Source organism: Pimephales promelas, chromosome 13 (genome assembly GCF_988280905.1).
Source record: "Pimephales promelas chromosome 13, fPimPro1.hap1.1, whole genome shotgun sequence".
Lineage (NCBI taxonomy): Eukaryota > Metazoa > Chordata > Actinopteri > Cypriniformes > Leuciscidae > Pimephales > Pimephales promelas.
The window spans coordinates 19,545,091-19,572,674 of NC_142781.1; the positions used below are offsets into that span (position 1 = coordinate 19,545,091).

Genomic DNA, 27,584 nt, shown 5'->3' on the forward strand with positions numbered 1-27,584 from the left:
TTTACAACTCCTGTTTATTTTATTATTATTTATTTATTAAATAGGAAATATTTTTATAGTTTTTGATATATTTCATTTGTTTAATGTTTTGAATGTTCTTAAAATGCTTGGGAGGGTACAAACCTGAGTAAGATATTAACTCAGGCAAGTGAGTGATTGCTGAACGATTGTTCTGTGTGTGTTTCTGGTGCCATAATGCTAATCAGACTTTGATCTCAGGGAAGTTGGAGTTAAAGTCAAAGAATTTCTCTGTCAAGTCTCAGTGTTTTGTTGGTAATTATCCGGCTACAGTCAGATTGTCCGAACCAAGTGGAGCATTGATTCCTTAAAAAGGTTAGTTTTAAACAAACCTACTACTGATGAGTAAGTTTTACTTTAATTTTACCATTTTTACCATTGCCAATTTTAAGCTTAGACAAGTAAACAATTGGTGTTTAATAATTTAGACTTGAACTGTGTGTGTGTGTGTGTGTGTGTGTGTGTGTGTGTCTGTATATATATATATATACACACACACACACACACACACACACACTTAAGTGTGTGTGTGTGTGTACATATAATTTATTTTATTGATTCTGTGGTGTAGCAATGGATTTCATGAGGGATAATTTTTCATTTTTGTTGTTGTTTGTCTCTCTATACCATAGAAATGTGAGTGCCATTTACTGTCATTATTTTAGATCCATCATTTGTTGTGTTTGTATTTTTCAGGGCTGACTATAATGTCAGCATACAGGTCAGTGCTTGGTGTGGCAGTGCTGCTTCTCCACCTCTGGGAGACACACTCCTTCCCTACATCTGCCTGTCCTGTTCCCTGCCTGTGCGAGCAAGGTCCTCTCCTGAACTGCTCTTCTTTAGGCCTGACTACGACTCCCACACGCATCCCAGCTACTGCGGTTTCCTTGAACCTATCTAATAATGCCCTGCGTTCTCTGGCTCCTCTCAGCTTTGGTCAAGTGAAATTGATAGGACTTCTGCACCTTTGGGTGGGAAGTAATGCTCTGGAGAGCCTGTCTTTGATTTTGAAGAAAGACTGGTCAGACACTAGGACCCTGTCAAGTGGAGAACAGGAATGCACATCCTGGGCATCTGATCTTCAGTTGCTGTCTGCAGAAAGAAACCATCTAAAACGTCTACCAAAGGGTAAGTGCATGCAGCAGGAGCATGAATATGATACACACAGCATTAGAAATGTATAATGTAAAATACATATCTGCTCTTCATTGTCCTGAAAAATATATTTAAATTATAAAGGAAATCAAGGCAACTTGATTAGCCACATAATGATAACATTCCCATCCTTAGTGTTAATTCATGTGATGGGTGGATGGAAACAAAATAAATTCTAAAATTAGTCATACCATTTAAATCCTTGCTGTTAAGGAATCATTCATTTATTATTTTTTAATTATTAAATAATTAGAACTACTACAAACATTGAAACTAATTCTTAAATTATTGGATCTATGTACAATTTAATCTGTGACATTCATAAAGCCCACACACTCTCCGCCCAGGTGTAAATGACTCAAAGTGGAACTTTGATCTGTTGCGATTACACATTCTTCTGACCTGTTAGATTCCATTTAAACCAGTCCACCCTCGGGATGAAGTAAAAAGAAATCACCTATCATCTAGTCACAAGGGTTGGGCACTGGCATTCCAGTGCCTCGTAACGGGCTGTAAAAGGGTAATAATGGTCTAAACATTCCAGAGGGGGAATTTTATTAGGGCCTTGTATTTTGACCAACCTTCACATTAACTCTAACATGGGATTCTACTCTGTCCAAAGGTGTCTTAAAGCCTTTGCGTACTTGCACTATGTACACTACAAAATGGCATAGCATGAGTAGTGTATTCCCAAAGAAAGATATACTTCAAATACATGTATAATGTAATTAACCGAAAAATAAAGTATGGCCCTGTCCCAAATGGCACTCTTCATATGCACTTACTGTGCGTTCACACCGCCACTGGCGAGAACGTCAAAGTGGCTGGAAGTCATTAATTTTCAATGTGAGCCGGTGGCGAGTTCCGGTGAGGGCGGTGAAAGCATCTAGGAGAGTTAAGTCAGGTCAACTTTATGCTAATGAGCTATGACACGGTTCGGCGGCAACCAATCATAATTTAGAACTCCTCCGCTGCTGTAGTATATTTAATCAATCTATTTTGTTAAAATCTCTGAAGCATAGGACATTTAACTGGGGATCTTAGATAATGTTTATATTAAAGAGCACCTATGGCATTTAAAATGTTCCTAATATTGTTCTGGGAGTCCCCAACAACAGTTTTACATGAATGTAATAACAAAAAACACTTTTGTTGTCTTATAATTTGTATTTATTTTTACCTGATTTGCTGACTGACTCCCAAATGATTCGTACAATGACTAATTTTTCCAAAGCACTCCTTTGCGTGACGCTAATCGGCGGTGATTGGTCAGATGACCCAGTCAGTTATTGTTTGTTAGCCCAACGCATAAACATATTGATAAAGCTCTGCAGTACTACAAGACGCTCTATTCTTTATGACAACTCCAATAACAGCGACAAACATTTCACATATTTAAAAAAATTGACATTGGAGACCTAGAAGCTGCGCAACTGAGCGTAACTTACACACACACACACACACACACACACACACATACTTATTGCGCCTTCCCTCCTCGCGCCCGACGCTACAAAACCCATAAAAGCAACAATTATTAATAATACTTACAGGTTGTGATTCGGAGGAGGAAGCTGATCCATACACACTGGGTACTGAGCCCTCCTCAGGAACAACCGGCTTGCGAATCCACATTTGAATTCATTTATGTTTTTGAATGATTTATCATTAAAATGATGAGAACACAAGGTTCGGGCTATACTGTTGTGGTATCGTTGCAAATATGAACTCTATCCACCGATTCTTCACTTGCTCGTTCCTAAATGAAAACAAAGCGGCTGAACTATCTTTGCATTGTAGAACACAGCGTCTTCTCGACATGATGCGATTCAGCTGAAGTATTTGTGTTCTAGACTTCAAGTTTACACTTCCGTTTGCGCGCGCAGTTGTTGGGAGCGGCCATTGAGCTAATGGTTCGTATCTACGTCACTACGAAACAGCTAATGACTCGTTTGAAAAACAGTTCATTTCATAGACTCAGAGTCGACTCTCACATTTGAAGGACAATAACTTTATATACGGTGCACTTTCAGATATAATTTTTTGCAGGATGTTTTCATTCCCTTAGAGCTATAGTCCACACTACATGAACAGTCATTTTCAAAAATCCATGATAGGGGCTCTTTAAATTAGGGACCAGAAAGCCAATTCAACCACATTTTGAATATGGTCTCTTGAGGTTTTTTTTTTTTTTTTTAAATTTCTGAAATACTGTTCCAGGATGTGATTGTCAGTGTTGATAGACAATATAGCAATTTCAGCAAGGTTTTAATGCTTCTGTGTCTGCTTTGAAACTTCTCGTTTGTTGGAAATCTAGTTGGACTTGGTAACTAAGACCAAGAATCAGGTTTTAAATTGTTGCCTTAGCCTTAGCAGATGCCAATCTGGGAAGCCTCCAAGCAGCACTGTGAATTAGATGGTGGTGTCTCAATGTTTTTCACCTCTTTTTGAATCAGGGCCCAGCCTCAATGTTTCTCTCTGAACTCGTTCAACAGACCCTCGCTTCAGCTCAGCAGTCAATACGGTTCTTAAAAAAGACAAGATAATTCTCCATTTCTCTTCTCTGACAGACATACCTAAACCCTTGTAAGTCTTCCACCTCAATTCTTGATGCGTTTCAGAATATTTGGGATGTACTTGTTTCACATACTGTACATCTAAATAATTTAAAGAGCTTAAGGTATAGATATTAAGACAACAAAATTAGCCACAAAGATGCTAATACTATTAACTAATAATTAACATACTTTTACCAACAACTTGATGGTGATGTCCTGAAGAAGTGTTGCTGCAAGAGCCTCAACTAGAACAAGTGGTGATTTATGTAGTGCTCACGTTGTGTGCAGTATTATTTTAGGTGTTTTTATGGACAGATTGGCACAAACAGATGCTTATGTTTATGGGGTCATGGCCAGTTGAAACTATTTTTTTAACTGTTGCAACAATGTTTGTCTTTTATAACTCAAAACAACTGAAAAAATGTCTGACTTTGCAATCTAATAAAAACTCTGTACCTCGAAGAACACATTTATATTTAACTAAAACGTTTATCAGTGCATGGTTGTTAATCATTGCCTTTTGCTCTAAACCACTTCTCCTTCAGGGCTGGGCTGCATGAAGTCCCTGCAGATTCTACAGCTGTCTTATAACCAGATATCCAACATAGGTCTTACTGACCTGGACAACTGCAGTTATCTGAAAGAGCTACATCTCCAGCATAACAGCATCACAAGCATTCACCAAAATGCTTTTATAGACCTAAAACAGCTGCAGGTAACATATCCAATATTTCACTTATTTGTGTGATATGTAAATACTGGTCAGATGGTTTAGTTGTTGTTTTTTTTTATCCTAGCGGAAAGTCATCATAAGAGTGATTTTACATGTTTGGGAGTATGCTCCACCAGCTCCAATCTTTTGACAGACTGTAATTAAAAAAGTAGATCAACATATTTAGCCCAGTGTGCATTAAAACTTGGGAAAACATTTTAATTGACTCACTAATTCCATCCAGGTCCTTGATCTGAGCTATAATCTCCTGGTCACCATTCCTGTCCCTGCTTACAAGTCTCTGTGGTACCTGAATGCCTTGGTCGATGTCTCCTTCAACAGATGGAAGTGTGACTGCAACTTGCAGACCTTGAAAAGATGGTTAAGCTTTGATCATGAAATGGGTAATGTTTCCTGGAAAGTGGTGTGTGCCTCTCCACCACATCATTCTGGAAAAGATCTGCTTCACCTGAAGGACTCAGAGCTCACTTGTCCAACACATGAATACAGCATATCTGGTCACCATCATAACATGATTGTCTACGAGGGAATGCAAATATCAATTCCTTGTCGCAATGACAGTAAAGGTGCTACTTCTGTATTTTAAATTATAAAACCATAGTCCAATTTACCATTTTAATTCATAATTTTTAAGTATATTTAAACAGTTTTTTTAGTTATTTAAGTAACTCCTAAAACCTTCATGTAAACAATGTAAATGTTAATTATCTTATAATTCACTTTTTATTCTAGATATCATGCAGGTTCATTGGTGGACTCCGTGGGGCCAAGTCACAAATAACCAAAAAGAACTACTAATTGAGGACATCACAGAGCAGCATGCTGGACTTTACATATGTATTTCAGGTGTCCGAGGGGAGCACATATTAGTATTTGATCTGCAGGTCTACAAAAAACACAGTGGCTCAAGACCACGTAGGGAAGCAGCAATTATCTTGGATGAGGAAGACAATTTTAACTTTCCAAGAAATTATCCAGTTACACGTCAAGGGACAAGAACCCAGTCAGAATTTGTTCTTGCTGTCTGCCTGTCTGTCATTATTACATTCATTTTAGCCTTTATCCTTGGTGTTTTTTTGAGACCACTGTTAGACAAGTTATGGAGAAGAATACGATCCAAGAGACAATCTCCACCACCACCACCAACAATCTCCTCAACTGAACCCCAGCCATATGTGAATGAGGGGTACTCTGATGTTGAAGACCAAGAACAAGAAGTGAGACTGGGTTCAAGAGTTACATTCGGTGGAATCACAGTTGAAGATCGAGAGCCTTACTATGTCACTGTAGAGGATGACCATGCAGATGGCTCCTCTGAGAGCAACACAGAAGTGGTTACTCTTTATGAGGAAATTGAAAAAAATAAATCATCAATAACTGGTGGAAAACAGAAGGCATTTGATGTGGAGCATCATAGAGGAAGGGCAGAGAGTAGTAGTAGCGGCTCACTTCAGGAAGGCGAAGTAAATGCTTTAGTCATAAATGGTAAGAAACTGCCACCCCTCACAACTGAAGACATGCCAAAATCCATGGAATTTGAGCCAATTCCAGATGCAAATGATGTCATAAAGTTAAAAAGAAGGGGCAGTTCTTCCGCATCATCCCACTCCAGTCAGGAAGATAACTTTTCAAGAGAATTAAGGGAATCAAGTGTTGACCCTCTTCCTGTCACTATACCTGCAAACAAAAATACAAAGAACAGAATTCCAGGATTTACTACAGATCCATTTTCAGAATTGCCATCAAGGCTGACAGAACAGAATGTTGATGATTTGGACCCAGAGTTGTGGAATGACAGTGGTGAGAGCTTTTCTTTCACTGAAGGCTCTGAAAGATCAAGTATCCGGGACCTCTCCAGCTCTGCTTTGGGACACCCATTGAAGGACGATGACACATGGAGGCAAGGCAAAGTAAAATCACCTACAGACAAAATAGAATTTGATTCAGAGGTTTATGATCTTGACAAACCATTTGGTAAAGAAGTTCTTGTTGATGATGTAAAGCAGTATGAGCTCTCTGACATTGAAAGCCTCTCTAATTCAAGCGACAGTGATGAAAGTGTAGGTGGACCAAACAATTATGTTGTAAACAAAGAGTTTGAAGAATCAGAAATAATGGATGAATCAGACACAGAGAACAGTGCAAACTTGGACACTCTTGAGGATTTCACATTTAATGAAAGAATGCCTAGTGCTGGCATTCTAATAAGACAAGAGACTATCACTTTGGAGCCTTCGGACATTCATTTGACTTTTACTCACGGAGACAGTGTCAATGAGGGTATGCCTATTGATGATTCACAGAGGAATTATGAGAATGTAAAGAAATCAAACAAATTTGCAATATCTTTAGATGTGGGTCCTATTTCAGTGCCAAAGGTTAAGAGATATGTTGAATTTAAACAGTCCAAACCTCATTTTGGACGCCCAACTCTGCCATCATTATCGGAGAAGGAGGTCAAATCCGAAGCGAACATTGATGCATCCTCTGGAGATAACAGAAGCTTAAGTCAAATAAAGGTGTCTCCTGATGCAATTCAAAAAGTGAAGAGATACATTCACTTCAAACAGCCTGAACCTCATTCCCCAACTCTGCCATCATCACCTTCCTTAACCAAAAAAGATGCTATGATGGAAGCTAAAAGTTATAGTTCATCCTCAGAAGATGATGCTCAACTGACAACTAAGGATGACAATTTCTTCAGGACAATGGATGTATCTTCTGATGAAGTTTCAAAAGTAAAAAGATACATTTCATTTAAACAGTTTGACTCTTCTTCCCCAACTCTGTCAATATCCAGACCTTCAACTAATATTAAGAGCACAACTGAGGCAACAATACAATCTATGCAGCTCAGCACCTCACCAAAAGATTTGAGTCAAAATTTTAAGCAGCGTGGACATCATTCTTCATCTCTGCCAGCATCACCTACCTCAAGCAGGAAAGGTTTATCAGGGAAAAAGACTAAATACAAAAAACGATATGATAAATCATACTATGGGAGTCATGATAGCCTTCCTCTATACCATGTCCATCCTGTCTATAGATCAAGTATAAACAGACTGAATAGGGGCTATGATACTGATAGATCATATTCCAGTGAAGATGAAGATACATTTATGGAGTACCCAAGAAAATTAGAGATTACAATACCACCTGAGATAAACAGAGGATCCATCACACAAGATAAAAATACAAACAAAGGCCTCAACATTGACTTTGATAACTCCTCCAGCAGCACAGATGTATTTGAGAAGAAACATTCTAAAGGTCTAATGAGACTAAGAGCATTTAGTGCACGACTGTTCAACAGACAAGATAATGAAAAGGATGAGAGGTCACCAACTGGTTGGGATGTTGGAAGAACTAGTGGTGTCTCTATTAACAAGCAGACAAAGTTAACTAAGGAACAAACCACTAATGAACACAGTCTATTCGGAAGGAGTTTATCCCTTGATCACTTACCAAAAGTGAAGAGATACCTTCAGTTCTCGTACTCTGATTCCCATTTTCAAGTCCAATTACCACCTTCACCACCAACCACTGGGGTAGTCGCACCTATAGTGACAACTGAGTCTAGGAGATCCAGTTACTCATCTGAAGATGATGTCAAACAAACCATTGGAGATAAAAATATTGTTGGACAGGTGAATGAATCATATGTAGGACTTCCAAAAGTAAAAAGATACATTCAATTCTCACACACTGAACCTTACTCGAAAACACTGCCCTTGAACAAACAAACTATCTCAACTGAACAAGTGGCACAACCTGAATCAAGGAGGCAAAGTACGTCTTCTGAAGATGATATCAAACCTACATCTATTGAAGACAATTTCTTGAGAAATAAAAGCGTTTCTCTCGATACAGTGCCACATGTTAAAAGATACATTCAATTCAGTCAGCCTAAACCTTACTCTCCAACTCTAACATCCTTACCGGTTTCAACCAAAAGACCTGTGGTGGCAGCAGAGACAAGTTCAAGCACATCTGACAAATCTAATGCTACAGGAACATTTTTGGGGAGCCAATTAGGTTTTAATCCAATACCAAAAGTTAAGCGGTATGTTCAATTTACACAGTCCAAACCACGTTCTCCAACTCCACCATCAGTTTCATCCTCTACAAAAGTTACACCTAAGATAGAATTGAAAACTGAAGCTAAAATTGACAGATCCTCTGGAGACCAGAGTTACATAATGCAAATAGAGGAATCTCCTGAAAATATTAAAAAAGTGAAAAGATACATTCAATTCAAGCAGTCTGAACCTCATTCGCCAACTCTGCCATCACATTCTTTAACCAAGAAAGATGCTATAATGGAAACAGCGAGATCATCCTCAAAAGATGATGTTCAACCAACAACCGAAGAAGACAATTTCTTCAGGAAAATAGGTGCATCTTTTGATGGAGTTTCAAAAGTAAAAGGATACATCACATTTAAACAGTTTGATCCTTCTTCAGATACCACTTCAGGTACACTGCATGTCACACCTGAGGTGAAAACCAAATCAGAAGCAAGCACTTCTTCTTCGGATGAAGTTGAACTAACTGCTGAGGAAGAAAATGTCTTTGAACAAACAGGAGCATCTCTTGATAGAGTGCCAAGAGTTAAGAGATACATTGAATTCACACATCCTAAAAGTCAATCTCCTGTGCAGACATCAACTGGTCTTTTATCTGAAAGAGTCAACGTATCTGTGGTAGCTAAAGAAACAAGGAGATGGAGCACTTCATCTGAGGAAGATGTTAAACCATCCACTAAAGAAGATAATATCATTAGGGAAACGGGTGAATACCTTGCCGAAATCCCCAAAGTAAAGAGGTACATCAAGTTCACACAGTCCAAACCTCATTCCTCAGATCTGTCACCATTTCCTCCAAACACAGTAAAATCCATAACGATGACAGAAACCAAATATAGAGAAAGCACTTCATCCGAGGAAGATTTTCAGGAAGACATTGGCTTGGGGCAATTAGGTGCATCTCTTGACAGAGTTCCAAAAGTTAAGAGATACATTGAATTCACACATCCTGAAAGTCAATTTCCTGTGCAGACATCAACTGGTCTTTTATCTGAAAGAGTCAACGTATCTGTGGTAGCTAAAGAAACAAGGAGATGGAGCACTTCATCTGAGGAAGATGTTAAACCATCCACTAAAGAAGATAATATAATTAGGGAAACGGGTGAATACCTTGCTGAAATCCCCAAAGTAAAGAGGTACATCAAGTTCACACAGTCCAAACCTCATTCCTCAGATCTGTCACCATTTCCTCCAAACACAGTAAAATCCACAACGGTGACAGAAACAGAATATAGAGAAAGCACTTCATCTGAGGATGATTTTCAGGAAGACAATGGCTTGGGGCAAATAGGAGCATCTCTTGACAGAGTTCCAAGAGTTAAGAGATACATTGAATTCACACATCCTGAAAATCAATTCCCTGCTCAAACAACTGCTCTCTCAGCTGAAAGAGTTGGAATATCAGGGGTAGATCAAGATACAAGGAGGTCAATCACTTCATCTGAGGAAGATGTTACTCTAATTGCTACGGAAGACAATGTCTATGGACATATTGGAGCATCTCTTGGCAAAATACCAAATGTTAAGCGATATATTCAATTCACAAAGCATGAAAGTCAACCTCTTGTTCAGACAACAACCGCTCATTTATCTGAAAGAATATCTGGGGGTTTTCAAGAAACAAGAAGATCAAGCACTTCATCTGAAGATGAGGATAAGTCATCTCATGATAATAATGTCATTGAAGAAAGAGGTGCATCTTTTGACAAAATTCCAAAAGTTAAGAAATACATTAACTTCATACCTGCTGAAAGTCAATATCCTGCTCAATCACCTGCTGTCTTAACTGAAAGAGTTGGAATATCTGGGGTAACTCAAGAAACAAGGATATCAAGCACTTCATCTAAGTACATTAAACCATCTTCAACGGATTTTAGTCTCATTGGAGAAAAAGACAAATCTTTTGCCAGTATCCCAAAAGTAAAGAAGTACATTCAGTTCACACAATCAGAACCTCATTCCTCAGCTGTTTCGTCATTTCTTAGTTCAAACACTGTACAATCCATAAATATAGGGGAAGTACAAGAAAAAAAGAAATACAGACCTTCATATGAGGATGTTAAACAAAGAAGACATCATGACAATTTCTTTCAAGAAATTGGTATATCTCTTGACAAAATCCCAAAGTTAAAGAGGTATGTTACATTCTCAAAGAATGAACCTACTTGTTCAACCAAATTAATGAAAAAAGATTTAATACCAACAATGAATGCAGACCTAGAAATCACATTGCCCGGTTCATCATCTGAGGGGTCACCTCCTGTCTCTGTGAAAAAAGGGTCTGCATTGATAATAAAAACTGCATCTGCACGGATGTCTAGCTCTAGTTTCAAGGACAACATTATGACAAAAGAGTCAATGGACAGTTCAGTGGAACAGACTGGCCAAAAGTCAGTATTTAGGAAGTCAACTTTAAGCCCCTTGTCCAGAGACAAACAATCTGAAGGACATCAGGTTATGGATGTACAACCACCACAAGATGAATTACCAGCAGTTCCACAGACATCCCCACCTTCATTGGAACAGGAGGATGCAAGAGATTATCTCAGAGAAAATTCTGAGGTCCTCCAAAGGCAAGAACGCAGACGATTACTGCAGCAAAGAAGAACAGAAATGGATAAGTTCAACATTGCATCCCTTTCCTCCATGCAAAAAGAGGTCTACCAGCAGGACAGATCCCCTAAAGATTATGGAGGAGCGACACAGTTAAAAACAGACCGAACTTACAGCACTATCTCTACAAGAAACACAGCCACTTCCAGCCACACAGAAGGAGCTGAAGCCCCAGTTCTACGGGGTCTTAAAACTAAGAATATCTCAACTCCAAAGAATAAGGAATTTTTAATTTAGACAAAGGGTTAATTTTGACTTGTCTAACAGACAATGTTGCACAAATCTGAGCTGATGCTTTTAAAATCTCAGGTTTGAGGATGGGGATTTGTTTTTTTAGTAAGTATTGTAAATGATGTAATACAATCATCAGCATAATCTAAACTTCTTTCAGTATTTCATAAAAGTTTTTTTTGAATTGAAACAATGTATAAATGTAAATAAGAATCTGTATTGTATAAGATCACAAACACTGTGTCCCACAACAGTGGGAGACCCCCAGGATGACCCCAGAATAGTTAGTCTAAGTAATTTCTCATTCAAAACATGACGTTTAGAACAGATTAAAATAACACCACACTTAGTTAATAAACCCCTTTATATATATTGAATGTAGAGAGGTTACAGTGAAAACAAAACACTTATACACACATCCATACATATATACAGTCCGATGAGAATGCTCAACCCTCTGCATTACATACTCCCTCACCCTCACACAACCCCCAGTCCCCCCAGCATGCACAGCATACATAGACTGTTGGATTTTTAGATACTTGATCAATAACTTATGGTTAGCAACCTACATCTTTCAGAGAAAAAAAAATCTGAACAGAACAAAAATATCTTGTAACCAGGAAAAAAAAAAACTTTTGTTACCCAAAATATGCTTTGATAAAGTTAATAATGATTTTGTCTCTGTACTCTAATTCCATTCAACAAATTTAGTACATTTTCATGACGCTGCAGATATACTGAAATGCTGCAGTCACTCATGAACTTGGTAGTTTAGCTTTTGGTGGAGATGGTGGAGGAGGCAATGCAGAGAAGAACATCTCATCAGATGAGGTTACAAGTGTGTTTAAGCTCTAAATACCATCACACAATCATGTTTTTCATAAAGCGTTAAGACTGCATGACCGCGGACACCCAAATTAAGCACAAAAAGTCCACTTCTACAAATACCTGTACAAAAAAAAGAAAACAAGAGCAAAAAAAAAGTCAGAAAAAGGAAAAACCTCATTCATTCACAAAGACAGCTCTAACTGCAGAATGCATGCATGCTTTTGTTCTTGTTCAAATGACAAGTTAGCTTCACGCCACAGCCATAGACAAAACTCAACAGTTTTACAAACATAACTAGAACGTTAAATAGTTGCTAGGCATTGGTCACTATGAGTTAAATTGATCATATTTGACCACAAGATCTGTGGATGAAGATGTGGCCAAATGCGAGTCAGTGTTTAGGGCAGAATACCTGTTTTAATATTTTTGTGGCAATTCATCACAGAAATCAAAAGTGCACTTTAACAGCTTTCTTCTGTCCCGTATCTTTTCCATCACTTGGATTCATGTCTTGTCATTTTAATGACATGCACAGTTTAGTTACATTTCTAAGGAATCCAATAATATAATTAATGCATTCTGCTGTCAATCTAACCTGCTCACACTTCTCTACAAGACGGCCATATCTGCCATTGCCAGTGTGTATGCACAATGGACATGCGAGTCAGGAAAAAGATACTGGGCTCTATGTTCATGATAACTATAGCATCTGTTCCTCATTTTGCAAACAGTAAAGCTATTCAAGTTGATCTCATAATCAATATCAAAAATGAAGTGGTGAAAGGTATACTGATACCACTGGAAGTACTTACAGCAGAATGTCTATGACACTCTTGCTTGTGGTGTGCTTTATTAAATGGCAACCAAGTGCAGTGAGACGGGTAAAAATAAAACTTACGGCATAGGTCGCTATGTAACTATGGTAATATGCTCTGAATGTCATCCTCCTCCAACATAAAAACCTTAGTAAACAGTGTTTGGACCACATCAGCAGAGTGATACTGTAAGCTATTTCCATTTTGAACCAAAAATTCTTAGTGTTTGATCACCAAACTTCAGTAAAAAGCCAAGCAGGTGCTTGTTCGTTCTTTTCTCAGCCCTTCCAGGGCTAAATTGCCTAAATGTCTTAAATCTTCAGACTGTATGGGAGTTTTTACCTACCCTGCCTTGTGGAGAAATTCATTCTCCTTTTAAGAGCCTATTCATTCACATTCACAGCAATATGAAACATCACAGTGGGGTGGGAAGGCGGCTCCGAGGCTGGCCGTGTGCTTACCCACAATGCATCGTGGGCTATGGGGGGGTATTAGGTGGAGTCGGTGAGGTGCTGTTTCTCCAACACACAACCACCAGTGACACCTCCTATGGCCCCGACTAAAAGGGCGACATACAAACATGTGCATTGATATTACATTCTATGCAAACAGTCACACACTCAAGCCCTCACAGCCGGAGGCCACCATCAGTCCGTCCCAAACTCTTCAGATTTGATTTGTACTTTGTTTTCTAGATGTTTGTTTCAAAGCCGTTTCTGTCGTCATTGTCATGGTGATTGTTGGCGATTAGTTTCTAGTTGGTGATGGTGGTAGGCATGGGGAAGCTGTCGCTACGACATCTCTCGATCTTTATACCATTCGACAAACTCGTCCAACAGCACTGGCCCTAAGCAAAGAGAAAAAAAATAATCAAAAGGCAAATCTGATGTACTTCGAGCTGCATTTTACAAAACAATGATGGGGTATTCATTAATTAATAATTAGAAGTATATAGACGTGTTAAAGTGTGGGTGCTTGTACTCACAGGCCCCGTCCTCATCATAGTTACTGAGATCAAGGTTGATAGTCCTACTGAATTCTAGAACATTGCACCATTGATCTTTATTTATAACCTTATACTTAGATTGCTGTGGGGGGATAAAAATGGGGGGAGATATGTCACGGTCAAAAATTTAATTGACACAGAATATGTACTAATATGCAAATATATGTATTAAATACCAGTCAAAAGTTTGTACAGATTTTGTTTCCCTTATATTTAAAGGTGCTGTATGCAAGTTTTTGACCGTACTAAAGCATAAAAATACCATACTATGTTTGCAGATATTTAGATATTTACATACATAAAAAACAATGCTACAGCCAGTTATTCTACTTTGAAATGGTCTGTGCGATTCCGCCCACTGCCAATTTACCCGACAGTATTTCAACTGCTAACTGTCAATTACATACTGCACCTTTAAAGCTTTATTCTAAAACTAAATTGTGGTTACATTTAAATGTGCTTTAATTTTAATTAATTGTTTTGGAACATAGATGAGTTAGAACATAAAACCAGCCAACAAAATGGCCAGTTTGTGAACACCTTCAATGCGGTTTAAAAAGTATTCCTAGATTCAAGAAGTTGGCTGAGAGAATGTCAAATAATATGCCGCTTAAGGTTTGTGTTGTATGTATATCGTTTTATGACATTTATGTTATTATAAAATGTGGTAAAGCAGTAATAATGAATCTGCAAGTGGTCAAAACATTTGACTGGTCTTGTAAAATTATTAAAGTTACACTGATAAACTGTAAAGATTCAAATATTTACTTCTAGAAACTGGTTAAACACTGGAAACAATGGCCAGGTCTTCCCAAGCAGAAGTCCCAGCATACACTTGGCAGTATTCAAGTCTAAACTCCTCTGATCCTTCTCCTGCAAAGGGGTGGAACCATACTCAACTTTAAACATTTTGAATACAAATTCACACACCCCAATAAAAATACTGAGTTGGCAATTATGGTAGTGAGGTAACAATCTATTGCCAAAGTACTTAAATCCAGGTTGCTCCTGGAGGACCGATTCTGAAATGACTGTACTGTGTACTCCATACTCTAAGCAGTCTGAGCTCGAACATATGATAATACAAGTGCCTGAGGGCAGACATGATTATTGTCCCAATTCCTTGACACCATAACAATGCTTCAGGATCTCTGTGCACAATATTTAAAAGCAAAAATACTGTAGATAAATCACTTCTCTAACAGCCATGAAACATGGTTTCACTGCTGGAGAATGGACTAAGAGCTCTTTACAAGATAAGCCCAGACCTGAACATTTCTGTTTTATCTATAGACAGGATGGATGTCATGTTATCCTTTCAAGGTTGCCACAAGCTATTTATTTGTACTCGTCCACTTTATTGATCTTATCGAATGGCTACTGTAAGAGCTTCACTCAGCAAATCTCCATTCACTTAACAATTCATACCAAGGGAATGGGAAAAAAAGAATAATTGGGACAAGAGATACTTCTGCTGAGCAGACAAAGAGGTAAAACAACCTAGAATAGCACCATCTCTCAGCAGTCTCAAGCCCTTGTCTGCTGTAACTGAAGAACTGTGATGAGCAAAAAAAAAATATTCAGAAAGGATCCAGATGCACAGTCATAGGCAATCATTAAACCAAATATAGTGTTGAAGTATTAAAAGAGTACAAGAGCTTTTAAAGCCAACAATGATTCGTGTTCATCAATCAGTCCTAGACATACTCACCCTGGCAAAGTCAAAGGCATATCGGTAAATGAGCTTGAAACTGGTGGCATCGTTGAGGACGGACCTCAGATAGTCTAGAGAGTTCCTGAGTTTTTCAGTAGAGTCACATCTACATATGACAAAAAAAGAAGAAAAGTAAAGTTTGGGACAGAAATAAATGTAGTAGCATGGTAGTAGATGTATACAAGGTTCATGTTTAGCCAGACATACTGCAAAGAACCCATTCCCTTGAGCCACTCCTGTAAAGTGAAGTAACCCATACTCTGGGCATCAAGCTTCCAGGCCAAGACCAGCATCACCACCTACATACAAATATACATTAAAATGACCACTGATGAGATGTTTTTAGAGGAAAATGTAAAACCATTTCAGATTAATTTAGTTTCTTACATTCTCTGGCTCCACTCCAATGTCTTCACAGAATTTCTCCATCCCTTCTGGTCCAACCACATCATCACACCCTATTAACACAACACAACACATGCAGACACAATTTTACTTTTATATACATTGGCCCCAAAAAGTATTTGGACACTTAAGCCACAATACATTTATTTTTTAAAGTATTTGAATTGCATCACAACATTTTAAAACTAGTGGCCCTTAAAGCTGCAGTAGGTAACTTGTAAACAACAATTTTTTTTTTTTTTACATATTTGTTAAAACTGTCATTATGTCCTGACAGTAGACTATGAGATAGATGATCTGTGAAATAAATCAAGTTCCTCTGGCTCCTCCCAGTGGTCCTATTGCCATTTGCAGAAACACTGCTCACGGTCTGAAACTATGGTCATATGCCTTATTCACGGCAGCGCCATCTTTGATTTTTAATGAGAATGAAAGCGAGGCTGTGAGGGATAGACATGCATCTCTTCAATGGGCTGTACTGTTATTTAACGTGTTTTCGGATTGTTCTGCTTATGAAACAGTGGAAAAATATCTTTCCAAGACATTTCCGTTGACAAAAAACTCCCGACAATGTAAGCTGTGGAAAATTGTAAGTAATCTAGGAGCTTTATTCAGCTTTTTACAGCGGATGCCATTGGAAACACGTTAAGTCTATCCCTGACAGCCTCACTTTCATACCTGTCATGGCGCTGCTCTGAATAAGGTCTATAAACAACCACTCAGAGCCAGGAGGAGTGTCTTAGCAGTGTCAATCACATGGTCAATCACGCACGTGTACGCGCTGATCACGAGAGAGCGCTCGTGCACAGCGCCAGCGCGCCGTCATTCAAACCAAACTCAATTGCCGGTGTGCTGCAGCTGTGCTAATGGCGGAGAAACAACTTAAACTGCCAATTTATCGAGTGGAACCTGCTCATAAAACAAAGAAGGGTAAAAGGAAGAAAATGATGACGATAAACAAGCGAAAAAGAAAGAATTAGACAGAGCCCATTGACTCAGTGTCAAAACTTTAGCCGCATTAGGCCTACATGTCAAATGTCACGCACTGTGCAACAAAGCAACAATTGAAACCTGTAAATTCACTGGCTTGTCATGTTGCTGATATAATATTGTGGCGATATAATACTGAGACCGAGGGACAGGGACATTCAGTAAGGGTGGCGTGAGGACGGTGGCGTGAGTGGCAATGAACGACACCCGCCACACCGGTCTGTCTCGCCTCTCTCACGGAGGAGGATCATAAAGGAGGATCGCGACGACAGTGGAGAGAGGTACAGGCCTGATTTTATGTTGTGATTTTATGTTCTGTTTTGTGTGTTGTCCGTGAGGAGCTGCTGGCTTATACTCTAATTTTGTATTTGTTTATTAAACTTGTTGAACGTTCGCCGGTTCCCGGCTCCTTTTTGCCAAAACTACTGAACTCGTTACAAATACAGGCCTAGTACTAGCAAACCTTATCTAGCATTAGGCGTACATATCGCTAGAATAATTACTTGAATTATATTACATAAGTTCCGTTATCGTTATATTATCTTACTAGCTATTTATAACTTATAGAAAGGTGCAACGTTATAGATTTCCATTATGTTATACGTAATGATTTGAGGACCAAGTTTGTTGTCAAAGTATGGGCAGGCCTTAGTCAATGTAAAGCATATTATTGATGTTTCGTCCCTACTAGTGAATGTGCCATAACATTATCCACTGTCATCGGTGTCCCCCTGCTTACTAGCCTGGCGCGTTCACGACAGGCTCCGCTGTTGGGGAGGGCTGCAGCGCAGCAGCGAGCAAGGGGGTGGGACCTGTAAGTTGTGCTTGTTCAAATTTTCAGGCTAAGTCAACATTTTTTTTTCAAAACTCCCTACTTTAAACGCATAGTGGGTCTTTAGAGACCAGGGACGTCATTCACTACTCTCCTTCTCATTCATTTTTAAAAGACATCAACCTTCTTATTATTCCTCAATCAATTAATTATAAACAATATAACAAAAAAACAACAATACAATTATAAAAGAATGCCTGTTTTCCCATTGTATAGGCATGCTAATGACCTGAGGTGTGTAACAGTGCAAGTATATGTTTTTCTGCACAACAAAAATTGATTTTTTTGATTACTGAATAAGTGCAATTCACCTTTATTCCACAGGGTGGCAATGTCTATTACACTATGAAACGAGCTTAGATCAGGGCATCGGGCCAAAAAAAAAAAAAAAAAAAAATCAAGCCCGGGCGAGCCCATGCACATTGTGTCCACTTAATATTTAAATTGGCCACTTAATATTTAATTTTTTTAATTATCACAATGAAAGTTTTAACTTTATTAAATTGAACTAGCACAACATTCAGCATTCAATAAAATATTCGTAAATATTCATTATTATTAATAATGTTATTTCGATATATGTGTGCGTGCAACAAGCAAGATGTGCATTTGTACATTCAAACAACAAAGCCAACACGTATGTTGTCACTGCCCACGACTAGTTTAAAATTTTCCATACCTCCAACTTTCCTTCATACTTGCTCAAAGTGCACTGCAAAGCTTAATTTGTTTTAATCCTGTTTAAATTTTTTTTCTTTACTTCTTAAAGCTCCATGTTGCACTTAATATACACAATACAGGGTGCGAGTGAAGGAGACGCTGCGTGTGACATGTGACGTGCTTGATCCAGGGCCCGACCCGACCCGAGCATAGTGGCGGGAAATATCGTGAGAATCGGCAGAGAATCTAAGCTCTACAATGACGTGACCTTCACTCATAGTTACTGCAGGCAGAAAACAAAAGAATAGGAAGTATTCTAAGCAGAACTTTAAAGGGCTCAGTGATTTACTGAAGAGCAAACACTGTACTTGCTTGGACATTTTTTTAAGTGTGACATAAGTGCCCAAATACATTATAGTATATACATTAGTCACTCCATTTACATCTTAACTTCATTTGGAAAGTCTCTGAAGTCACAAGTGTGGAATTCTGAATAAAGAAAGAAAAGGAAAAAAACAAAAACTAGCATAAATTTAGCTGACATTATTCACTGCCTTTTCTAGACATTTCAAGTCAAATGATATGAGCTTATCAGCTCTTGATGTGAATATACCATTTTAAGACCTTACCAATGACTAAGTTTACATGGACAGCAGTAATTTAATTATTGACCTTACGTCATTACGTCACCATGCCACGCATTCCAACGTTCTCTTCGTATTAACATACAGTTCGCAGGGCTCAAATTTCACCCTGCAGGTCTCTTGCTTATATTGTGGGAAATTCCCACAAACATTTATTCACTGTAACATTTAGGTTGTATGAGTAAATGAATCCACATAGATTATAAAAATTATAAAAAACAAACAAACTCTATGCTAGATGTAATTTCACAAACAGTGAAGAGTGATTCAGTGGTGCTGCGTTTCTCGCGTTTCTCTGTTCTCTCTCTCGATGAAAAATCCTCTCAGAGTGATGATATTACTGCAACGTTTAAGTGCTTCCAAGCACTTGCTATGGTATTCCGCCATACATTACAGTTATCCACTTTACACGCTTAGAAAAGTGCATTTTATTTTATTTTTTATTTAAGTGCATAAACGTTTTTTTGTGTCACCATTCTTGGTCGAGTTGCACTACTCGTGTAACTGTATTTAAATAGGAAAACACGGAGGTGTTTGGTCGCTTCTCTGCTTTGATCCTATTGAATGAACTGGGCTAGTTAAGTACTATCAAAGTGTCTTGCGCGCCAGAGCGATTGAGTGCACGCACTGAGACGAGAGAGGTATGCTATGCATCAACTTGTCTTAGTTAAAGGAATAACAGTTTAATATGAAATAACGGTGTATCCCTTTAACATTACCACATTGCATCTGCACAATTAGGGGTTAAAGCAGCGGACTGCAGCTTTAACCCCTAATTTACTTTAGCTGGATTAAGGTAATCAGAAATCCCTATTTACATGGTAGTTTCATAATCAGAGTATTGTCTAAATCTGCTTAATATCGGAATATTGTTGTCCATGTAAACATACTGAATGACATTAAAAAGTCAGTTTATGTCATGTTCACAACATGAAAGCAAAACTCAACATGACTTGCGTACATACCTGCATATTCATAAAACCACTCTAGACATCTCTTGCTAGAAAAAGCTTCAGCCTCCTGGATTTGTAATGTCTCCTGTTTTCTGTAAACACTGCAGATGATATTTAAATATACATTAACACACACTTGTATGAACATTAAAGCACAAAAGTGCAGCATCTGATGCATACAAGTAGAGACACAAGCTCTGAGGGCAAAAATCCACCCACAAACACAGGTCCAATACTTTATATACTCATACTTTAAATGAATTTAAATGTTTTTTTTTGTACCCGATTTTTTTTAAATATACAGAACAAATACATTGGGATAACCTGGCTTCTCTTGAGACTCCCCTGCTTTCAGTAGTATGTTCCTGCACAATCGGAGGCTGCAGTTTCAGGACCCGTTTCAGTTTTTCAGTTTCCTAGTTTTTTGTGACAGCACCACCTAAGGAACTGGATGGTGATTTAGTTTGTAGGTTACATAGTATCAATATCCACCTATTATCTTGTCTTGATCTCTATCTAGTCTTGTTAGAAATGTGTATGACTGTCTGTCTGATTGTCTTACATGACAAAATTTAAAAGATTATTATTACAATTTTACTTAAAGCTCACTTTAAACCACCATTGAGTATTTTTATCATATTTCAGTTGCAGTTTAAAATAGTTTTAAGTAAAGAAAAAGATGTTGGATTATGTTGTATTAAGCATTTTATATCAGCTAATGGCTACACCTTGCTAAGCAATACTAGTGTAAACATTCTTTGTTCATATGCAAATATCAAAAATCACACACAAACCAAATTGTGCATTTTTTTAGCTTCTTGTTTCGGGTGAAGAGATGTCTTAGCTTTGTTATCACAAAGGTCAGAATGAGGACGTGTACACAGCAGTGCGTCATGCAAAAGAGCAGGATTATTTGTCACATTCAACCCATAACCATGTGAGATGATTGACAGCTCTATAGTGAATAAGAGAGCGCTGAGATCATAAGTGACTCAAATTAGGAAGAGGAGACGCAAATCTCGCTATGTTCGCTATTTGAACTTCAGATCGCATAATTTAGTGGAGCATAAAGATCATTGGTTCTTCAAATATGTGCACCATTGGAGAGCCCGGACGGATGCTGTATGTATGTGAACACAAATAAACCGGAGAAAACGTGAATGAATGCTTTATGAGTGATGATTACTATTAAAAATAACAAACGTTACAGATTAATAATTTTGCACTCCTGTCATAAATTTAAGAATTGAATGTCACTGCAAACCAGTTTTATCATAAACAGTGGTCAACAATCGAAACTGGAGTTTTAAATCTTTCTAATGATGCAGTTTGTCTAGAATCTAGATTAAATAAGTAAGAGTGTGACGTTTTAACGAGTAATGAATGTTGAACAACAATAATCTGGGGCCGTCTGTGATCTTTGCTGCAAAAGGGGTTAAATGAGTGTTTTGTTGATCCAGTTCGGTAGGTGGCGCTGTAACAGAAAACTAGGGTCCTGAAATTGCGACCCTAGAACTGGGGTCCTGAAACTGCAGCCTCCGGTTGTGCAGGAATACCCTTCTCCCTGCTTTAGAGCATAGTAGTGATATGCTAAAGCCCGCCCGCACGTTGACGTGATTGGTTACAAGGTAGTTTGAGATGTAAGAAATGCAGGCGATTTCAAACCTTGTTTTTTAGACGGTCTTTGTTTCACAGGAGTTTTAAGGAGAAAATACTCCGCAATGGTGTTGACTTATGAGTTTGCATGTTGTGTTAAAGCATGCATTAAATATTTATTAAAAACTTTAGAGGGCCTTTAACTGATATGATTTAATAGGTACCTATAGTTTAGTTGTTAATCAAAAAGTTGGGTAGATAAATGAGTGTGTAACTGTGTATGTATGAGTGAATTAAAGGAAAGTCAACAGACAGATGGAATTGACAGAGATGAAGAAGCTGGAGAGAATGGAAAGATGATGTTTTGAGCATACTTATCCTGCCGGCTCTTCTTAGCAGACAGATCATCTCCAGCAGTGGGTCTCCTCTTTTTCCTGGGGGGCATGGCTCTGGAGCAGCAGGCTGGAAAAAAAAAAGAGAGACAGAACAAAGATGGTGATTATTTTTGTTTCCCTTTTTCTGCCATTCGCTCCCACAAACCTCATATATATATGTCCTCATATAATTTGCATGAGACGCAGTCCCGGTTCCAGAATCAAAAAATTGCGGGTGCTTCTGAAAATAGCGAGGATGCTCTAATAAAGCAAGTGTAAGCAAAGGCTCCACTATGACAAAAATAGCAATGTACAGAAAAACATTTAAGATTATTTACTTATAGAAGTCATTACTTTTATAAATAATTTGAATAGAATTTAAAAGATATTTTGATATTAATATTTTTTTCTATTAATCTATTAGTCTGCATTTACATTGCTCATTCAAATTCGAGAGTGAATTCTATTCCACATTTATATGTAGATGTCACTTCCGAAACTTTGCAGCATGTGTAATTGGCCATCAGTCCTCAGCAGCATGAACAAAAAAAAATGTATTCAATGGTTTATATATAGCCTCGAAAGTGCGCAAAGTCTAAAGAAGCTGTCACAAAATTACACATATATATTTTTTTTTATTTTTTTATTTTTTATTTTATATTAGTTGATTAGGTTATGGAGAGATTGGGCAGGTCACTACCTGTGCCGTGAGTCTCTGGGCCGACGTCTTCTGTCAGGTTCTACGGTGAGAAAGAGACTGCATTTAACAACCTCTCTATCTCTCTTTTCCAAGCAGATGTACCATGCAGGATCTACAGATGATGATGCTGCTTTTGTATTTGTCAAAATGTTGAAATCACGTATAAGAATAGATTTTAATTATTACAGTTTGATGAATGATCTTGGAAAATTTTCCAATATTTGGTGTCACAAGGATGTGCTCTGCTCTGTTGTAGAGAACAATCTAATTTTCAAGAGTGTTGATTTAATGTGATTTTATTTTAAGTGTTGTTTTTTTACAACTGTTCTAACAAAGTATTTGTAAAATCTCAAAAAGCTCTGCAGCAGATAAGCAGCTATTAGCACCGCGCCAAAAAAAAGACAGTAAGCAAGTGTGTGATGTTGGTGGCTGATCATCTTTTTTTCTTGTAACCTTTACAGACGCTGCCAGTGCAGCTTTCTCAAAGACATCGGGGAGGAGAGTTCTGGAAATAAGATCAATGTAGAACACAATTCTGTGTCAATCAGGGATATTAGGGTAATTATTTAAGTAAATGGCTTGATCAAAGATTAATTTTGTAGTATGTAATAATGCCGCTGAGAGTCCTAAACTCTTATATAGCCAAATACAGCTATCCCACAATGCTAATCTACCAGTACACCAGTGACGGTCAGTAAAGCACTGTCAGCTCTTGCATTAATCTCAATATAAGAACATCGGTCCTTTAACCAGGGAATAGGGGATTTATGGCCTGATCTAATAATATTCACATAACAATATTAGCTCATATTTGCAAAATTCTGCATATGATACTGTATATATAAACAACCTACACAAAATCTGTATGAAGAAGAATGTCAAATTTCAAACACCCATCATTCACTCTTTACTCGTCTGCTGTCCATTGCCCGATTTTTCAATGCATTTTACCAATTACCAAATTTAGCACGTGTGTGAAAAACGTCTGCAGATTTCATCTAGACCTGGTTATAGATCATTTATGATCTAAAGCCTCTTTACATGTTTTATCTTTTAAACATGTTTAAAGCTAGTTTGTTTGACAGAACAAACAAATATCTGACCGAGAGTTTGATTCAACTTCAGCGATTAGCATACAGAGAACACGCATCTCTTTTTTTTTCAGAGAGATTCATCTATGTCTTTTCTAATAGTTTCACTAAATAAACTTACGACTTAAACGACAATAAATCAATGATACATTGGTAAACTTAGTTTTTGACCTTGAAAACTGAATGTTGATTTTGTGTGGATTTAGTAGTCTACCTGCCAGAATCATATTGATACAAAAGAATAAATTATGTAGGGATAAACTAAACATGAAATGTGCATAAATCCCATCTGTAAATGTTCTTGGTTTAAATCATTTAAAGGCATAAATGTTAAATCTGGCAAAAAAAAAAAAAAAAAAAAGCTGATGAGTTTTTAAGTGGAGCCCATATTTACCAGCCTGTGCAGGGTGTGGTAGATCTTGTGGATACTGGCCAGTGTGGACAAATGAGAGTTCAGCTGGAAATCTGTGAGGGAGATATAAAAATAATCATCTGTTACTCCTGGCAGTTATGTACAAGCATCTGGGCTGTACATGGATTTCTATGTGTTTGTTCACACAGTGTCTTCAGTCTAAAATGTAGAAGTTATTGAGAATATGGAAAAAAAGAAGCATCTGCTTCAGTCGGCGTGTAGAGTGACACAGGGCTCTCAAGTGTCACGCATTGAGAGTGACAGTCACTCATTTCGGTCTTGTCACGCACTACCGCCACACATTGTATTCCTCATGTGACACTTGTCAGTGACGTGTCATTTTTTTTTCTTCTGCGAGTCTGAGAAATTATTAATAACAACATAAACACTAATAATAATACTACTATTAATGACACATCCCCATTTCCACGACCTGCCCGACTCTGCATTTCCCAGATCACCTATTGCATCTTCAAGTGATGTCCATTTTAAAAACAGTATTGTTTGCTCTTTTTTTGCAATGAAATAATTGTTTTTAAACAAAAGCCACATCAGAACTACAACACACAGCGGTGTTTCTGAACAAATCATGAGAGTCAATGATCCAATTACCCATTCATAATACAGCCACTTGTTTCATTACTGAATTAATAAATGAACGAACAAACAGATTATATATTAGTATGGTTTCATCATTAAGAAAGTAAATGTCAGTGTGGAGGTCATATTTCTCTAGCATGTTAATATCAGGTCCTAGTGAATATCAGATATTTAGAATAAATTTGTGGAAGCAAGACCTGGGATTAGATATAGATAATTAAGAATAAATATGCACAGACCCAAAAGATGGTTAATAGTCAATTTCACTGGCATACAAAGATAAACATGACACTAGTTAATCAAAATAAAATCCACAGCGATATTCCAGAATTATACTTGTATTAAATGTAACCCAACACTTCTAAAGGTGCATTGATTAACTGCTTGTGATAATGTGAAGAAATTCATAAAGTCAATTATGAAAGTCAGTAATGTGATATCAATATTGGTCTTTTTAATTTAAACATTGAATCCACAGTTTTTCATTTTTATTCTTCCAGAAAATATGACCTAAATATCAAAACAAGATATTCAGATATATGAATAGATAAACATTTGTATACGTCAATGGCATCTTTTGAAAGGCCCACTATAATGAAGTAACTAAGAACAAAGAATTCTCGGTAACGCTTCCTTTTACAGTCCAGTTACCCATGTAAATACTATGTACTTATTTTAGTAACTACAATTACTGGGTAATAACTAGTACTAACCCTGAACCTACCCCTAAACCTACCCCTGTTCCATGTACTTACCTTATATTAGCCAGTACTTTCTTGGTAAGTACACTGTAAGTACTGTACTGTAAAAGGAAGCGTTACCGAATTCTCCTCATGCAGTGTAATGAAAAAGACATGTATATAAATATGTTTAGCTATATAAAGTAAAAAGAAGCCTAATTTGAAAGTTCATGGTTCTCTTGATGTCATTTGTCAAAATGAATGACTACATAGTGTATCAACAATGTTTACACGGTAAATGCTTGATATAGTGGTTATATATTTTATGTAACTTTTCTATTGTTTTATTATACTGTTTTTGATGTACATTTTTTCCAGTCTTGAAATGATGTAGCTTACACAGGGAATACCTAAATAAATACGATATGCGGCTTATAAAACGTAGCCTAAACCTGTTTTGGGCCAATGAAAACTTAGCATTATTCATTTGTAAAGAAACTAAAGACTGGCGTAACACCAAGAAAATCACGTAAGCATATGATTCATTTTGCACTTCCACGTTCTCGTTATTCGGATAAAAAAATGTACAGTACAGGCCTTATATATGAGCGATGTGCGAGTAGGTAGGCCTGCGAAACGAACATTAAATACAGATATAATGAAAGATGTTATTTAAATAATGCCCGGTATCGAATCCGGTGCATTACTAAAACAATCTCGACATAAAATGAGACCTATTTATGAACCTCTGACGCAGTTGTCAGGAATAACAGTACGTTAGATATAGTTATAACACCCCAAACATGTAATGTAACATGTACGTTAAGCTATTAGTCGAATTGGAAACAAAATGATACAAACATTCACCGCTCTATATTGACAGCTCTTAAAAATAAAAATTTCTGACACATAGTTAACACAAGAGTGAATATACACAACTTGCAACGACTTTACAAAGTATCTAGAGAGTCTGTGGACTTCTGGGATATGTAGTCTAACGACAAACAACGCCTACGTTTGCCAATGAAATGGCTCGGCTGAATAAACTACATTTCCCAGAATTCCCCAAATCATAATTTCAATCGGTACTCTCCCCAACTGATGAATGCGACCCAAATGCAGCAAAAAAGATTTTCTCTTTGATCAAAAACATTTTTTTCACAACGATGTGCAGTTGCTCTTTCAGGTGGCCGTACAGTAATGCGACAGATCACATTTGATGTGTTTGCAAGCACTAAATTTTTACACAACTGCGTCACAATTTTCACCCCCTGTCATTTTTCCGCAGTTTTCTCGGAAATATCTGACCCGTTTAGCTCTAAAACAGCAACCTTTAACTTGCTCTTCGGTGGCTTTGCATTACTCGTTCGAGTTGTGATGAGATGGATCCCTTAAGGTTATTTGGGTATTAAAGGTAATTAGTGCACAAGTGTATTGTGTAAATAGGATCAGATACCTTGCTCGGATTGCTGTATATAACTTACTCAAGCAAAGAAGGCTAAAATACAACGATATTCCTTGCAAGGTCGTTGTCGCTTGCAAGCGCCCGAAGTAAAAACACAAAGAGAGCAGCTAGCAAGCTCAGAGTCAATCTGATGATTGTATGCTCGGGTAACGGCTACCGTTACTTTACTCACAAAATGCGTCAATACAGCGAATCATACGTCTTAAAAGAAGTCACGGCGACTTGTCAGGGTTCAGCAAGTTCGCAGTTGCCATCACAGGTCGACAGAATACGAATAGCAGTGAAAACGTACTATTGTACTTACTTGACGCATCTGAGTGCATTTTTATGAAACACACAACTGTATTTGTGTGAGTCTGCAGACCGGCCAGTGGGCGGGACACGTCAATATTATTCCTGCCCACAAATGATTTAGATGGGCCA

At 37.7% G+C, this 27,584-nt stretch overlaps 2 protein-coding genes across 8 annotated transcripts; one reads left to right on the forward strand and one right to left on the reverse strand.

Moving 5' to 3' along the window:
* Positions 1-65: 65 nt before the first annotated feature.
* Positions 66-12,883, forward strand: lrrc66 (leucine rich repeat containing 66). The gene is made up of 5 exons (XM_039692096.2): positions 66-333; positions 715-1,146; positions 4,277-4,446; positions 4,688-5,030; positions 5,197-12,883. Exons 2-5 carry the CDS (start codon positions 726-728, stop codon positions 11,397-11,399), a joined length of 7,137 nt encoding a protein of 2,378 aa, XP_039548030.2. The 5' UTR covers positions 66-333; positions 715-725; the 3' UTR covers positions 11,400-12,883.
* Positions 11,740-27,584, reverse strand: dcun1d4 (DCN1, defective in cullin neddylation 1, domain containing 4 (S. cerevisiae)). Of its 7 annotated transcripts, none has more exons than XM_039692102.2 (11): positions 27,466-27,584; positions 24,399-24,469; positions 22,914-22,953; positions 22,214-22,301; positions 20,256-20,344; positions 16,147-16,217; positions 15,967-16,058; positions 15,757-15,865; positions 14,814-14,918; positions 14,025-14,127; positions 11,740-13,886 (listed from the first exon to the last, which is right to left on the reverse strand). In XM_039692102.2, exons 1-11 carry the CDS (start codon positions 27,482-27,484, stop codon positions 13,831-13,833), a joined length of 843 nt encoding a protein of 280 aa, XP_039548036.1. In that variant the 5' UTR covers positions 27,485-27,584; the 3' UTR covers positions 11,740-13,830. The 7 variants fall into 7 exon arrangements, with proteins under 7 accessions (XP_039548036.1, XP_039548034.1, XP_039548033.1 ...); XM_039692100.2 differs by having other exon boundaries at positions 13,997-14,127; XM_039692099.2 differs by having other exon boundaries at positions 27,454-27,522.